General features: G+C 44.6%; 1 protein-coding gene across 1 annotated transcript in view; it reads left to right on the forward strand.

Moving 5' to 3' along the window:
* LOC140191358 (unconventional myosin-Ib-like) overlaps window positions 1-17454 on the forward strand; it is a 78278-nt gene that overhangs the window by 48852 nt on the left and 11972 nt on the right. Inside the window, exons 18-22 of the mRNA XM_072248692.1 lie at window positions 8841-8934; window positions 9353-9502; window positions 9948-10016; window positions 11062-11148; window positions 16884-16958. Coding sequence (XP_072104793.1) covers window positions 8841-8934; window positions 9353-9502; window positions 9948-10016; window positions 11062-11148; window positions 16884-16958 — 475 coding nt within the window. The remainder of the gene's footprint in view (window positions 1-8840; window positions 8935-9352; window positions 9503-9947; window positions 10017-11061; window positions 11149-16883; window positions 16959-17454) is intronic.

Below are 17454 nucleotides of genomic sequence, written 5' to 3' on the forward strand. Positions count from 1 at the left end.
CATCCTTGTACCTAGCATTCAGATTGCTCGGCCAAACACCCGAGTAATCACATTGTCAAGTTTGCCGATGACACAACAGTGGGGGGGCTCATTACCAACAACGATGACTGACCGAGGCCTACAGAGAGCAGGTGGAAGAGCTCGAGGCCTGGTGTCAGGCAATGTCAACAAGACAAAGGAGATGGTTATCGATTTTGGGAGAACTCACTCACACCCCTCTTTACATCAGTGGCACAGCCAGGGAAATTGTCAGCAGGTTCAAACTCCTGAGAGTGCACATCTTACACAACCTCTCAATGTCCCGGAGCACAGTCAGGAAAGTTCATCTACTTTCTGAAGAGTCTGTACAGAACTGGATGGTCATACACACCCATACTCACCTCATTCTACAGATGTGCAGTCGAGAGCATCCTAACAAGCTGTATCACTGCACAGTACAGAAACTACACTACGGTGGGCAAGGCAGCTCTACAACGGGTAGACAAAACTGCCCAAGTGTCACCGGCACCATCGAGCAGATATATAGAAAGGTGCCGGAGAAGGGCCAGTAACATCTCACCCACTCTGCTCACGGACTGCTTGTTTCACTCCCCATCAAGGGGAAGGCTATGTAGCATCCACACCAGGACCATGAAGGATCTCACCCACCCTGCTCATGGACTGCTTGTTTCACTCCCCATCAAGGAGAAGGCTACATAGCATCCACGCCAGGACCACCAGCCTCAAAAACAGTTACTTTCCCCAAGCAGTGAGTCTGATCAACACCTCCACCCACTAACCCACCTCTCCACAACCCCCAACCACCACTACTTTATCTTTCCCGTGCCTAGCATCACTTTATGAACATACAATTAACCGTGTATATAAGCTATTTTACATACTTATTAATTGAGTTTTTAAAAATTATTGTTATGTCTTTATCTGATTGTTCTTTACTCTGAGCTACATTGGCACCAGAGTAACAATTATTTTGTTCTCCTTTACACTTGTGTCCTAGAAATGACATTGAACAATCTAGAATGTTGAATGAGAGTGTTTCTGAGCCATATAGGTCCTAAGTCTGGTGTTGGTTTGTGTTTAGTTAATTAGTTCTTGCCAATGGGGTAATGTAGATGTTAACACTGAACTTGACTCTGCTGTTGATGTTGTCCAGTGATATTTACAGCTTATTTTACTTATTTATATGTATTTATGTATTTAGCAGAATCAGGGTGATGTGCTGTCTGCCAGAGCCACTGCAGTGCGTTTGATGAAGGTGCTCCCACCATGCTGTTGGGGAGGAAGTTTCTCGATTTAGATCTGGCAACAATGTCGGAATTGCAGTACATTACCCAATCAAATAGTGTGGAGGTTGGAGGTGTTGGTGCTTCAAAGATGCAAGATTCAGAGATTCAAAAAACTTTATTGTCATTCTAACCGTACATCAGCTCTGCAGGGCAGAACGAGACAGCGTTTCCCAGGAGCAGTGCAATCATAACATAACAAACGCAACACTAAATAATAAACATAGCAATAAATAGTAAAACACAACAGCCACATGTCAGTTAAAATCAAGTTATAAGTGTCCAGTGCAAGTTAAAAGTGTCCAAAGCAGAGTCAGGTAGAGCAGCTATTTAGCAGTCTGACGGCCTGTGGGAGAAAGCTGTTTACTAGTCTTGTGGTTTTAGTTTTGATGTTCCTGTAACGTTTGCCTGATGGCAGAAGAACAAACAGTTCATGGAGAGGTTGTGAGGAGTCTTTAATGATGTACCGTGTCTTCTGGAGGCATCGACTCTGAAAGAGGTCTTGGACAGAAAGTAGGGAGACCCCAATAACTTTCTCTGCTCCCATAACCACCCTCTGCAAGGCTTTTTCGTCGACAGCACTGCAGCTGGAGTACCAGGTTGTGATGCAAAAGGTCAGCACACTCTCAACCACGCCTCTGTAGAATGTAGTTAAGATGTTAGTGGGGAGTGATGCTTGTTTAAGCTTCCTCAGAAAGTGCAATCTCTGCTGGGCCCGTTTCACAATCCCAGTGGTGTTCCTGCACCAGGTGAGATTGTCCGAGATCTGCACCCCAAGGAACTTGATGTTTTCCACTCTCTCCGCTGTGGAGCCGCTGATGCCGAGGGGTGTGTGCTCAGGCTGAGACCGTCTGAAATCGACGATCATCTCCTTGGTTTTGGTGACATTAAGCATCAAGTTTCCTGTGCCCACTGCCCTTTATCCTTGATGGTTAAAGCTAAAGGTTTGGGAGGTGCTGTCTGAGTAACCTGAACTATCAGAAGTTCATTTTATAAACAGTGCACACTGCAGCCAGGGGTGGAGTGAGGGAGGGCTTGGGCTGCTTGATGGGCCACTTTGACCTGGATGGTGGGGAGTTTCTTGGCTGTTGTTGGATCCGCACTCTCACAGGCAAATGGATAGTGTGATGGTCATAGGCTGTCAGGAGGTGAGTCACTTGCTGCAGGATATCCATCTCTTTGTTTTTATAGCCATGCGATTTACTGTATGTGGCTGGTCAACTGAATTATAGGTCAGAGGTGACCCAGGATTTAATAGTGCTTGGTAATGGTAGGGGGTGGAGATCAGACCCTTGCTTTGTGTTGCATGAATGTCAGTTGCCACTTACCAGCCCGGCCCTGACTCTTGTCTGGATCCTGCTGCTGCTTTACTTGCTGAGCAGCTGCAAATGGAATTGAGCATTTTGCAATTATATCAGTGAACAGCCGCACAGACCTTATGATGGAAGGAGTGTCATTGGTGAAGTAGCTGACAATGCTCATTTGCAGAGGGTAATGTGATGTCCTGCAGTTTTATTTGTCCCCCCACCCCCCACCACCCCCGGTGACAGTCTGTGGCTTTATCAACAGGAGAGGGCTGTTTCCAGAGCGAGCCACGGCTTCACTCCATCATTTTGGATCCCAAAGCATTAAATATTCAATTACTGGCTGAAAATCATAAACTATGCACGTCTAATTCACTATCTACTGACTGTAGAAACTGCAGGATATCATATTGTAAAAGAGGTGAATCTCGAGACTTTTTGTGCAGTTTCAGCGAGCAGGAGCTGAAAATAGACACATTTGCAAGTTATTAGTTTCTAAGCTGATTGGTTAATTTGTTAATTGGCAGCAGCCTTAAAAAAAACAAAGTTGGGGTCAAGTAGAGTGGCCATTGTGTGATTGGGCCAGTGTTAGAGTGGGGAGCTGAGGCCTTGGCTCAAGGGGCTTCAATGAGAGGAGGCTGAGGTGAGATGGTGATGATGACCTGCAAATTGAGTTCAAGAAGTTAGATGCTAAGTTAGAAGACAGGACCTTCAGGGTGGTGATCTCAGGACTGCTACTCATGCCACGTGCTATTGAGGCAAGGAATAGGAAAATATTTTAACATGTAGCTAAGGAGATAGTGGGAGAGAGGACTTCAGAGTTTTGGATCATTGGGCTCCCTTCAACATCCTCTCCATATCCACTCTACCTAGGCCTTTCAATATTCAATAGGTTTCAATAAGATCTCCCCTCATTCTTCTAGATTCCAGTGAGTACAGGTCCAGAGCCATCAAATGCTCCTCAGATGTTAACCCTTTCTTTCTTGGGATCATTCTCATGAATCTCCTATGGATTGCTTCCAATGCCAGCACATCTTTTCTTAGATAAGGGGGCCAGAACTGCTCCCACTCCAAATGCAGTCTGACCAATGCCTTATAAAACCTCAGCATTATATCCATGCTGTTATATTCTAGTCCTCTCAAAATGAATGCTAACGTTGAACTTACCTTCTTTACTACCGACTCAACCTGCAAGTTAACCTTTAGGGAATCCAAGTCCCTTTGCACCTCTGATTTTTGAATTTTCTCACCATTTAGAAAATAGTCCACACCTTTATTCCTTCTACCAAACTGCATGACCATACACTTCCTTACACTGTAACCATCTGCCACTCCGCTTCCTCAACACATTGTCCGCAAACTTGGCCACAAAGCTATCAATTCCTTCATCCATATCATTGACATATAATGTAAAAAGAAGTGGTCCCAACACTTCCTTACTGATTCCCGTATTCTATTTTCAGGACCTGCTCCCTTTTTCTTCCTATGTCATTAGTACCAATATGTACCACGACTTCTGGCTGCTCACCTTCCCTTTTCAGGATACTGTGGACGCGTTCAGAAACATCGTGGACCCTGGCACCTGGGAGGAAAACTACCATCTGTGTTTCTTTTTTGTGTACACAGAATCGCCTGTCTGTCCCCGTAACTATAGAGGCCCCTATTACTGCTGCCATCCTCTTCAATTCCCTACCCTTCTGAGCCACAGGGCCAGACTCAGTGCCAGAGGCACGACCACTGTTGCTTCCCCCAGGTAGGTGACCCCTCCCCCCCACCCACAAGCACTCAAAATGGAGTACTTATTGTTGAGAGGGATGGTCATTGGGGTGCTCTCCACTATCTGACATCCCCCCCTCTCCCTCCTGACAGTCACCCATTTATCTGTCTCCTGTAGCCTTGGGGTGACTGCCTCCCTGTAGCTCCTGTCTGTCACTGCCTCACTTTCCCTAACAAGCTGAAGGTCATCGATCTAACTCGGTCTCTAAGGAGCTGCATCTTGATGCACCTGGTGCAGATGTGGCCATCGGGGAGGCCAGGAGTCTCCTGGAAATCCCACCTCTGACACTCAGAACAACCCTGTCGAGTCCTGCCTGATGGTTTTGGCCTGAAACGTCGACTGTACTCTTTTCCACAGATGCTGCCTGGACTGCTGAGTTCCTCCGGCATTTTGTGCGTGCTGTTCAGATTTCCAGCGTCTGCGGATTTTCTCTTGTTTGTGAGTGCATATCAGATTTAGGCAGTTAGGATCAAATGAGGCACTTAAGGTGTGTAAGAAATGAAGGAGAACACTTAAGAGAGAAGTCAGGAGGACTAAAAGATGAGAAAAAATCCCAAGGGTTTCTATAGCTATGTTAAGAGCAAAAGGATAGCAAGAGACAAAATTGGTGATCTTGAAAATCAGCGTGATCGTCTGCATGGAACTGAAAGAGATAGGGGAAGATCTTAAATGATTTTTGCTTCTGTATTTGTTTGGAAGTCAGACACAGAGACTATAGAACTGAGACAAAAGGGTAGTGGGTCATGGACCATATCCCGATTATGAATTAGCAGGTGCTTGCTGTCCTGAGGGAAATTAAGGTGGATAAATCCACAGGGCCTGACAAGGCATCCCCTCAGACCTTGTAGGAGGCTAGTGCAGCAATTGTAGTGGTCCTGGCAGAGATAGTCACAATATCCTCAAGCACAGGTGAGGGACCAGAATACTGGAGGATAGCTAATGTTGTTCCATTGTTCAAGAAAGTCTGTCAGAAGAAGCCGGGAAATTATAAGCCAGTAGCCAGTGAGCCTGATGTTAGTAATAGGTAAATTAATGGGAGGTACAGGATATATAAGTATTTGGATAGACAAGGACTGATTAGAGATAGGCAGCATGGCTTTGTGCATGGTAAGTCATGTCTAAGCAGTCTTACAGATTTTTTTGAGCGGATTGAATAAAAAGTGGTAGATGCTGTCTACATGCATTTTAGTAGGGCCTTTGACAAGGGCTGGTCCAAAGGGTTAAGTTGCTTGGCATTCAGGACGAGGTAGCCAATTGCATCCGAAATTGGCTTAGTGGGAGAAGCCAGAGGGTAGCAGTGTATGGCAGTCACTCTGATTAGAGGCCTGTGACTAGTGGAGTGCCACAGGGATTGGTACTTGGTCCATTGTTGTTTGTTCATCAATATCAACGATGATATGGTGAACTGGATCAGCAAATTTGTGGATGACACCAAGATTAGCGGTGTAGTGGCCAGTGAAGAAGGCTACCTAAGCTTGTAGCATGATCTAGACCAGCTGGGAAAAATGGGTCGAAGAATAGCAGATGGAATTTAATGCAGACAAGTGTGAGATGTTGCACTTTAGCAAGGCAAACCAGGATAGGACTTACACAGTGAAAGCTGGTCCCTGAGGTGTGTCATAGAACTAAAGGTCCTGAGAACACAGATCCATAAATTCTTGTAAGTGGCATTGTAGGTTGATAGGGTAATAAATAGAGCTTTTGGCCCATTGGCCTTCATAAATCAAGGCATTGTGTACAGGAGTTGGAATGTTATGTTGAAGTTGATAACGGTTAATGTAGAGTAGTGTGTACAGCTCTGGTCAGAAGCTTGAGAGAGTCCAAAGAAAACTTACAAGGATCTTGTCAGGACTTGAGTACACGAGTTATAGGGAAAGGTTGAGTAGGTTAGGACTTTATTGCCTGGAGTGCAGGAGAATGAGGGGAGATCTTAGAGGTATGCAAAATTATGAGGGGTATAGATAACCATATAACCATATAACAATTACAGCACAGAAACAGGCCATCTCGGCCCTTCTAGTCCATGCCGAACTCTTACTCTCACCTAGTCCCACTGACCCACACTCAGACCATAACCCTCCATTCCTTTCCTGTCCATATATCTATCCAATTTAACTTTAAACGACAACATCGAACCTGCCTCAACCATTTCTGCTGGAAGCTTGTTCCACACAGCTACCACTCTCTGAGTAAAGAAGTTCCCCCTCATGTTACCCCTAAACTTTTGCCCTTTAACTCTCAACTCATGTCCTTTTGTTTGAATCTCCCCTACTCTCAATGGAAAAAGCCTATCCACGTCAACTCTATCTATCTATCCCCCTCATAATTTTAAATAACTCTATCAAGTCCCCCCTCAACCTTCTACGCTCCAAAGAATAAAGACCCAACTTGTTCAACCTTTCTCTGTAACTTAGGAGATGAAACCCAGGAAACATTCTCGTAAACCTTCTCTGTACTCTCTCTATTTTGTTGACATCTTTCCTATAATTCGGTGACCAAAACTGTACACAATACTCCAAATTTGGCCTCACCAATGCCTTGTACAATTTCAACATTACATCCCAACTCCTATACTCAATGCTCTGATTTATAAAGGCCAGCATACCAAAAGCTTTCTTCACCACCCTATCCACATGAGATTCCACCTTCGGAGAACTATGCACCATTATTCCTAGATCCCTCTGTTCTACTGCATTCTTCAATGCCCTACCATTTACCATGTATGTCCTATTTTGACTAATCCTACCAAAATGTAGCACCTCACATTTAGCAGCATTAAACTCCATCTGCCATCTTTCAGCCCACTCTTCTAACTGGCCTAAATCTCTCTGCAAGCTTTGAAAACCTACTTCATTATCCGCAACTCCACCTATCTTAGTATCATCTGCAAACCTACTGTCTTGTCTCCCTTTCTCTTCACCATTTACACCTCAGACTTCAGCTACTGCACAGAGTCTTGTCATCTTCAGAAGTTTTTGGATGACTCTGCCATAGTTGGATGCATCAGCAAGGGAGATGAGGCTGAGTACAGGGCTATGGTAGGAAACTTTGTCACATGGTGTGAGCAGAATTATCTGCAGCTTAATGTGAAAAAGACTAAGGAGCTGGTGGTAGACCTGAGGAGAGCTAAGGTACTGGTGATCCCTGTTTCCATCCAGGGGGTCAGTGTGGACCTGGTGGAGGATTACAAATACCTGGGGATACGAATTGACAATAAACTGGACTGGTCAAGGAACACTGAGGCTGTCTACAAGAAGGGTCAGAGCTGTCTCTATTTCCTGAGGAGACTGAGGTCCTTTAACATCTGCCGGACGATGCTGAGGATGTTCTACGAGTCTGTGGTGGCCAGTGCTATCATGCTTGCTGTTGTGTGCTGGGGCAGCAGGCTGAGGGTAGCAGACACCAACAGAAGCAACAAACTCATCCGTAAGGCCAGTGATGTTGTGGGGATGGAACTGGACTCTCTGACGGTGGTGTCTGAAAAGAGGATGCTGTCCAAGTTGCATGCCATCTTGGACAATGTCTCCCATCCACTACATAATGTACTGGGTGGGCACAGGAGTACATTCAGCCAGAGGCTCATTCCACCGAGATGCAGCACAGAGCGTCATAGGAAGTCATTCCTGTCTGTGGCCATCAAACTTTACAACTCCTCCCTTGGAGGGTCAGACACCCTGAGCCAATAGGCTGGTCCTGGACTTATTTCCTGGCATAATTTACATATTACTATTTAACTATTTATGGTTTTATTACTATTTATTTATGGTGCAACTGTAACGAAAACCAATTTCCCCCGGGATCAATAACGTATGACTATGACAATTTACCACTCCATCATCCAGATCATTAATGTATATGACAAACAACATTGGACCCACTACAGATCCCTGAGGACCACTAATCACCAGCCTCCAAGCTGACACACAGTTATCCACCACTACTCTCTGGCGTCTCCCATCCAGCCACTGCTGAATCCATTTTACTACTTCAATATTAATACCCAACGATTGAACCTTCCTAACTAACCTTCCGTGTGGAACCTTGTCAAAAGTTAGGGTGATGATTGTGGCCATTTTTCCCTCAGGTTAGATGAGGCTAGAACTAGAGGCCTTAGGTGAAAGGTAAAATATTTAAGGAGAATATGAGGGGAAACCTCTTCACTCAGATGGTGGTGCAAGTACAGAACAAGCTGCCAGCGGAAGTGATAGATGTGGGTTAAGAGAAGTTTGGACAACTACATGGATGAGAGCGGTATGGAGGGATATGATCTGGTGCAGGTAGATGGAATTAGACAGATGACTGGGTTGGCATGAACTAGATGGGCTGAAGGGCCTGTTGTACTCTATGATTACCATACATTATGTCTTGCTAACCAAATAGGTGACCTTTCAAATCTTGTTATGAAATATGTTGCCACATGTACCACAAAGAGAATAAAAAGTTATATTTATTCATTAATTTATGTTCTTCTTTAAGAGATGGCATAAAGACGCTTTTGATTGAATTAAATATACCCCAAGGGGAATACACTTTTGGACGGACAAAGATCTTTATCAGAAATCCACAGACCGTGAGTATTTGACTGAACTGCTTGGCACTGAGGCATTTGTTACTTCATCCAAAGTGTTTGGAATGAGATTCTGGTGTGTTGACTCAGGAGAAGAGTCTCATAATTCCTCCTTAAGAGAAATTTTGATGTACTGATTATAGGCAGTATATTGGGGAAATAATTGGTCATTTACAGGAATGCCCTTACACGATATACAGCAAAACCCCACATGCATTGTTGGGGAAGGAGAGGAAACTGAAGCAAAGACAAAGTAAGAACTAATTTACCTTCATAGGAAAGCAACACTGAGAAACAGCCTCTTTTGCTTTGATTTTATTTCTGATGAATGCATAATAACATTAGTGAAAGGTTATCACCTGCTGGCAATTCCCTTCCCTCTCCCAATCCACCCCCATTTACTTCTTTCTTTTCTGTGCAGCTCTTTGACATGGAGGAGCGACGGCGCATTCAGATGGGATTCCTGGCTACCTTGATTCAGAAGACTTATCGTGGCTGGAAATGCCGAATACACTTCCTCCTGGTGAAAAAAAGCCAGATCATCATCGCTTCGTGGTTCAGGAGATATAACGTAAGCCCAGGTCTTCCCCAGCACCAGAATTTGAGGAACATTCCAGTGTTCATGTGGAAAGGCTAAAGGCCTTTCCGACCCAAACATGAACCACCTACAGTGGCAAAGTGACTGTGTTCCCTCTTCCATTTTTTATTTTAGGGGCTGAGCGTAAATGTTGGATTTGCTAATGAAGTGAGGTTGTTATCAGAGATTAGTGGCAGTAATGGGGATTCTTTTTCTCTCTGTTTATCGTCAAAGTTTACTGGCTACGAGCCTTCAACTGGGGTCAGGTATGAAAAATAGCCATTTGACCGTAAGGGTGGTGAGTGGGTCAGTAGCACTCATGGACTGCACTCCAGAGAGGGCGAGAGAGCACAAAATTACTGAAATCAAACTTAGTTCTAGGTTTATTAATGTGCACTTATGAGATTTCTGACACCGTATCTTTCTTATTCTCACACAGCAACAAAAGAAATACAGAGATATGAAGAAAGCTGCCATCGTATTTCAAGCCTACACCAGGGGCTGGAAGGTGAGTTGTTTTGAAGGATTCAACATGCATCAAAACTCAGACAAGTTATGGGTGTTACCACTCACACAGATACTCACCCTTATATCTGTTATTTTCTAGTATTGCACTCTGGTTAATGAAAAGCTTGTCATGTTTTTTTTTAACTCACATCTCTGGACAACCTTAAGGACCTCAGCTGCATTGATCCTTCTCCCAGAGCTGTTAATAGTCAGAGACCAAATCAGGTGATTGTGAGTCCAATTGTTCAGTGCCACACTAAATGCAGGGCTCACCATCCAAGCTACATCAAGGAGCACGCTCGGGTGGTTCGAACACAGATGTAATTAATCCTGAGTTACTTCTGCTTACTGAGAATCATGTCGTATCATCAATGTAGCAAGTACAGCTGACAGGAAAGTGATTTGGATTAAAGGGTCGTGTGTGCACAGATATTAACATTTAGCACTGAGTGAAAGCAAAACTAATCTCCTCAAAAGGGGCTCTGTAACAGATCTGTAAGAACAGTTTTACAACCATCAGCTACCTTTCTATCATCCTCCTTTTCCTTTAAGACCATTTCTTTTAAAGTGTTTCAATGACTGAATAGAGATGAGACTTTTAAAAATGCTAATATATTTATATTACCCACAGTTGAAGACCTAAATAATTCCCGTCCTTGTATTCAAATCCTTCCATGGCCTTGCCTCTCTCCTGTTCCTTCTCCAACATCTCTACACTCATGCACTTCTGGCCTCTCGTTGACTCTCCCAGCAAAACTGTCACACTCCAACACTGGTGAACAGGCCTTGAGCTGCCATGGACCCAAATTCTCAAATACCCTCCCTGAAACTTTCTGCTTTTGTAGAAACTCCTCTATGGCCAAGTTATCGGTCACCTGACCTAAAACTCCCATTGTTTTTTGGCTTCAAAATTTGCTGTGATCTACACTCCTGGGGTGTAAAGCACCTTGTACTGTTCAACCATGTTAAAGCTGCAATACGTTTAGATATTGATTTATTTGTTCCTAACTTGTGATATTTGGCAAGTTTACATTCTTTATTCCCAGGTTCGCAAACTCCAGAGACAGATGAAAGAGGAGAAAAGTCATGCTCGGGCAGTCACCATCATTGCAGCTGTCTGGCGAGGTTACCAGGTAACAAAGCAAAGAATCCAGAATGCAGCCTCCTGGGAAATCAACATTGTTCCGCTTTCACGGTGCTAAGAAGCTGAAGCACAACTGTGTTACCCATTGAACTTTCAATTTCATTCTGTAGGGTTAATACAAATTGTAATGTTTCACCATGCTTGTCTCACACCTTCACCCTCCACATACTCCATGCTCCACTTCAGAGATCTACATCAGCATTCAGGAGGGAGATTGAAAATCTGGCTGAGTAGTGCCACAACAACAGCCTCTCACTCACGGCCGGCTGGTGGCGCAGTGAGATCAGCGCCGGACTCCAGAGCGAAGGTTCCTGAGTTCAAATCCAGGTCTGGCCACCCCTGAGCACACTTTCTTTATCCGTGCCGGGTTGAGTGTCAAGCTAGCCAGGTACAAAGGTCGAGTCAGGAACGTTCATAACGTGACCCGGTTAATCCTGACACCACGTGCCAGGCCAAGAACGGCTGAAAGTCTGGTACACTTTAAAAAAAACTCAATGTCAGGAGGAGGAAACTGGAGGTTTATGAACCAGTCCTCAGCAACTTTAAATTCCTCAGCATGTAAGTACAATTACAAAGAAAGCATGGCAGTGCCTCTACCTCCTTGGGAGTTTTCAAAGATTCGGCATATTATCTAAAACTTAGACTAATTTCCATAGATGAGTGGTGGAGAGTATATTTACTGCCTGTATCACAGTCTGGTATGGAAACACCAACGCCCTTGAATGGAAATTCCTACAAAAAGTAGTGGATATGGCTCAGTCCATGATGGGTGAAGACCTCTCCGTTATTGACCACACCTACACAGAGCACTGTTGCAGGAAAGCAGCATCCATCGTCAAGGACTCCCACCATCCAGACATGCTCTCTTCTCGCTGCTGCCATCAGGAAGGAGGTACAGGAGCCTCAGAACCCACACCAGCAGGTTCAGCAACAGTTTTTACCATCAGGCTCTTGAACCAGTGGGGATAACTTCACTCAATTTCATTCACCCCATCACTGGTGAACTCACTTTCAAGGACTCCATCTCATGTTCTCAGTATTTATTGCTTATTTATTTATTTTTTCTTTCTTTTTGTACTTGCTAAGTTAGTGTGTTTGTCTGTCCTGTTGGGTGCAATCTTTCATTGATTCTTTTGTGTTTCTTGGATTTACTGCGAATGCCCACAGGAAAATGAATCTCAGAGCTGTATATGGTGACATATACGTACTTTGATAATAAATGTACTTTGAACTTTGAGTGCATTATGCACACTGACGATGCAGAGCACGTCAGAGCTGCTGCCTTAAACCAAAGGCAGGATCTGGCCTCTCAATTTGATGTAAAAGATCCCATTGTAGTACTGTACAGAGCAGGGGCATGTTCCCCTGTGTCCTGGAGCTGGTATTCATTAACCTTTTTGATTGCCTTTTGTACCTGTCCATTAGTTTTTAGTAATTTGTGTACATGAACACTAAATTCCTTTGCATTTTCACACTTGGTAGCTCCTTACAAGTCAAAAGGTTTTGGATGGACTCAAACTTCCTGACATTGAACTCTATTTAGGGGATCATTGTTTTGCCAGAAAAGAGAAGACATCTCTTTAGAACAGAGATGAGGAGGAATTTCTTTAGCCAGAGGGTGGTGAATCTGTGGAAGTCATTGCCACAGATGGCTGTGGAGGCCAAGTCTTTTGGTATATTTAAAGCAGAGGTTGATAGGTTCTTTATTAGTAAGGGTGTCAAAGGTTACAGGAAGAAGGCAGGAGAATGGGGTTGAGAGGGACAATAAATCAGCCATGATTGAATGGTGGAGCAGACTCGATGGACCAAATGGCCTAATTCTGCTCCTATGTCTTATGGTCTTAAAATACTGGGAATACTCAGCAGGTCAGGAAAGCAAAATTTGTGGAATTTCAAACTTGGCATTTGTGGAAGGAGAAAGGTTTCAGGTCAAAGACTCTTCGACTTGAGGCATGAACTGTTTCATTTTCCACAGATGCTGCCTGACCTACTGAGTACTTCCAGTAGTTTTTGCTTTAAGAACATGGAGCATTGCAGCACAGTACAGGCCTTTCGGACCACGATGTACTCCAAGATCAATCTAACCCTTCCCTCTCCCATAGCCCTCCATTTTTCTTTCATCATTTGCCTATCTAGGATTCATGCGAGCTCAATTTCAATGTTTAAGAGAAGTTTGGGTAGGTACGTGGGTGGTAGGGGTGTGGAGGGCTGTGGTCCCAGTGCAGGTTGGTTGGGAATAGGCAGATTAAATGGTTTGGCACGGAATGGATGGGACAAAGGGCTCATTTCTATTCTGTACTTTTCCATGACTCTGACCATTATGCCGACTCCCTTTCTTGAACAAAAGAATAACATTTGCCACCCTCCAATCATCAGGCATTACTCCTGTGGCCAGAGAGGACATAAAGGTGTTCACCAAAGATCTGTTCCCTCACTTCCCATAGTAAACTGGGGTATCTACCATCTGGCCTTGGGAACTTATCTATTCTAATCTTTTTCAAAAGTTCCAGCTCATCCTCTTTCAATGCTGACATGTTCCAGCATATCAGCCTGCTTTACACTGTCCTCACAAACGTCAAGGTCCCTGTTACTGGTGAATACTGAAGCAATGTTTTCTTCTTCTTCTTCCCCATCTCCTCTGACTCCAGGCACATGTTTCCTCTGCTATCCCAGATCAGTCCTACCCTCACTCTGGCCATCCTCCTGTTCTTCACATACATGTAGAACACTTTGGGGTTTTCCTTCATCCTATTCACCAAGGCCTTCTCAAGCAACACACACAAAATGCTGGTTGAACGCAGCAGGCCAGGCAGCATCTACAGGAAGAAGTACAGTTGACGTTTCGGGTCAAGACCCTTTGTCAGGACTAATGGAAAAAAGAGGTAGTAAGAGATTTGAAAGGGTGGGGGGGGGGCCGAAATGATAGGAGAAGACAGGAGGGGGAGGGATGGAGTTAAGAGCTGGAAAGTTGATTGGCAAAAGGGATACAAGGCTGGAGAAGGGAGAGGATCACGGGACGGGAGGCCTAGGGAGAAAGAAAGGAGGAGAGGAGCCCAGAGGAAGATGGAGAACAGGCAAGGAGTTATTTTGAGAGGGAAGGAGAGAAAAAAATATTAAAAATTAGGGATGGGGTACGAGGGGGAGGTGGGGCATTAGCGGAAGTTTGAGAAGTCAATGTTCATGCCATCAGGTTGGAGGCTACCCAGACGGAATATAAGGTGTTGTTCTTCCAACCTGAGTGTGACTTCATCTCGACAGTAGAGGAGGCCGTGGATTGACATATCAGAATGGGAATGGGATATGGAATTAAAATGTGTGGCCACTGGGAGATCCTGCTTTCTCTGGCGGACAGAGCATAGGTGTTCAGCGAAACAGCCTCCCAATCTGCGTCGGGTCTCACCAATATATAGAAGGCCACATCGGGAGCACTGGACGCAGTATATCACCCTAGCCGACTCACAGGTGAAGTGTCGCCTCACCTGGAAGGACTGTTTGGGACCCTGAATGGTGGTAAGGGAGGAAGTGTAAGGGCATGTGTAGCACTTGTCCGCTTACACGGATAAGTGCCAGGAGGGAGATCGGTGGGGAGGGATGGGGGGGACGAATGGACAAGGGAGTCGCGTAGGGAGCGATCCCTGCAGAAAGCAGAGTGGGGGGGGGGAAGGAAGGATGTGCTTGGTCCCCTTTTAGTTCTTCTAAGTTCATTCTTCAACTTTTTCCTGGATTCCCTAGCTATATACTGTATAACTGTATGAGCCTAAGACTTTTCCACAGTACTGTATATAAGTAGTCCAGGAACAACCAATGGAATGATATCTTAAGAGTGAAAAATCATTTCCAATTGAAGGTTAGAGACGGAATCAAGTGCACATCAGCTCTATAGGAAGTAATGCCCTGCAAACTCTGCCAAAGTGAAACCTAACATCATGAATGGCAGTGATGCTTCACTCCCAGATGAGCTGAATGCCTTTTATGCTCGCTTTGAAAGGGAGAATAAAACTACAGCAATGCAATTCACTGCAGCATCTGGTGACTCTGTGATCTCTGTCTTAGAGGCCAACGTCAGAACATCTTCCAAGAGGGTGAACCCTCACAGCCCGCAGGTCCTGATGGTGTACATGGTAGGGCTCTGAAAATCTGTGCCAACCAACTGGTGGGAGTGTTCAGGGACATCTTCAATCTCTTACTGTTGCAGTCAGAGGCTCCCACCTGCTTCAAAAGGGTGGCAATCATACCGGTGCTAAGAAGAGCAGGGTCAGCTGCCTCAATGACTGTCACCCAGTTTCACTCACATCCACTGCGAAAGTGCTCCAAGAGGTTGGTCATGGCTAGAATCAACTCCTGCCTAAGCAAATTCCTGGACCTTCTGCAATTTACAGAGGATGCAATCTCACTGGCTCTCCACTTGGCCTTGGATCACATAGACAACAGTATGTCAGACTGCTATGTCAGACTGCTGTTTATTGATTACAGCTCAGCATTCAACACAATCATACCCTCAGTACTAACCAACAAGCTCCAAAACCTGGACCTCCGTACCTCTCTCTGCAACTGGATCCTTACCTTCCACAATGGGAGACCACAGTCTGTGTGGATCGGACATAATATCTGCTCCTCGCTGACAGTCAACACTGGAACACCTCAAGGGTGCATGCTTAGCTTACTGCCCTACTCTGGCTAGGCACAGCTCAAATGCCGTCTATAAATTTGCCGACGATACAAATAATGTTGGCAGAGCTTCAGATGGTGATGAGGAGGCGTACAGGAGCAAGAAAGATCAGCTGGATGAGTGGTGTTGCAGCAACAACAACCTTGCACTCAATGTCAGTAAGACCAAGGAAATGATTGTGGGCTTCAGGAAGGGGAAGTTGAGGGAACACACAGCAGTACTCATCGAGGGCTCAGAAGTGGAAAGGGTGAGTGGGTGTCAACATCTCTGAGGTTCTATCCTGGGCCGAACATGTTGATGCAATTACAAAGAAGGCACACCATGGGTATATTTTATTTGGAGTTTGAGGAAAATTGGTATGTCACCAAAGACAAACACAAATTTCTACAGATGTGCTGTGGAGAGCATTCTAACTGGTTGCATCACCATCTGGTATGAAGGGGCCACTGCACAGGATCAGAAACAGCTGCAAAAAGTTGTAAACTCAGCCAGCTCCATCATGGGCACCAGCCTCCTCGGGATTCAGGACACCTTCAAGACGCGATGCCTCAAAAAAAGGTGAATCCATCATTAAGGACCCCATCACCCTGGACTTGTCCTCTTCTCATTGCTACCATTAAGGAGGAGGTACAGCAGCCTGAGCACACACACTCAATATTTCAGAAAGAGCTCTTCCGCTCCGCCATCAGATTTCTGAATGGACATTGAACCCATGAACACTTCCTTAGTAGTTTTCCCTCACTTTTTGCACTGCTTATTTATTTTTATATATTCTTTTATTATAATGTATAGTTTTATTACTATCTATTGCAATGTACTGCTGCCACAAAATAACAAATTTCACAACATACGCCATCTTCTCCTTGCCCTATTCAGGAGTATGAAAGAGGGGCCCGTGGAGCTATGAATTATGATCACTTGTGATTGTCAGTTTTTATTGTTTGATGACATTGATTATTGGACTAACAGAAATTCTTTATTTTATCTTTGAATTTTCTTCATCTTCAGCCAAACACTGCATCCCCAACACTGATGTTCTTTTCTTGTGACCTCAGGTGCGGAAAACACACAGAAAATACTTCAAAAGTAATGCTTCAGTGATTGTCCGGAGATTCATAATGTCTTCAGTTGTAAGTTAACCCAGTGAACTGCCTGCATTGTTTGTGTTTAAACACATAAATATTTGTACTTTTTTTTGCACCTAATGCTAGCATTGGGTATTCCCAGGAATACCTTTATGAAACTATATTTCAGAAGTTATTTTGTTCAAATATCTCCAGACTCAGAGGCTATAATTCTATTGGATCACTGTGACATTTGTACACTTCACAGGTCTATGATTTTGTGAATAAAATCATCTAGTGATGTAAAGCAATGAACCAAGGCATATTTACCAAGCAATGGGTGTGTTCACATTATGACCTGCAGTAACTGAACCCCACATTTTACCCAGTTCAATAGTTTGTTTCCACTTTGCATCACATGGGAATCCTGTTATTTTCAGCCGGTCATCTGTGAGATTATCTGGGTGGCGGATTTCTTCCATGACTGGCTTACCACGCAACTCCGAGGCGGAACAGTATCAGTGTTTCACTCATCCTGTTCTGCGTGTCTGTTGGCACCCCT

This window comes from Mobula birostris, chromosome X (assembly GCF_030028105.1).
Source record: "Mobula birostris isolate sMobBir1 chromosome X, sMobBir1.hap1, whole genome shotgun sequence".
Classification (NCBI taxonomy): Eukaryota; Metazoa; Chordata; class Chondrichthyes; order Myliobatiformes; family Myliobatidae; genus Mobula; species Mobula birostris.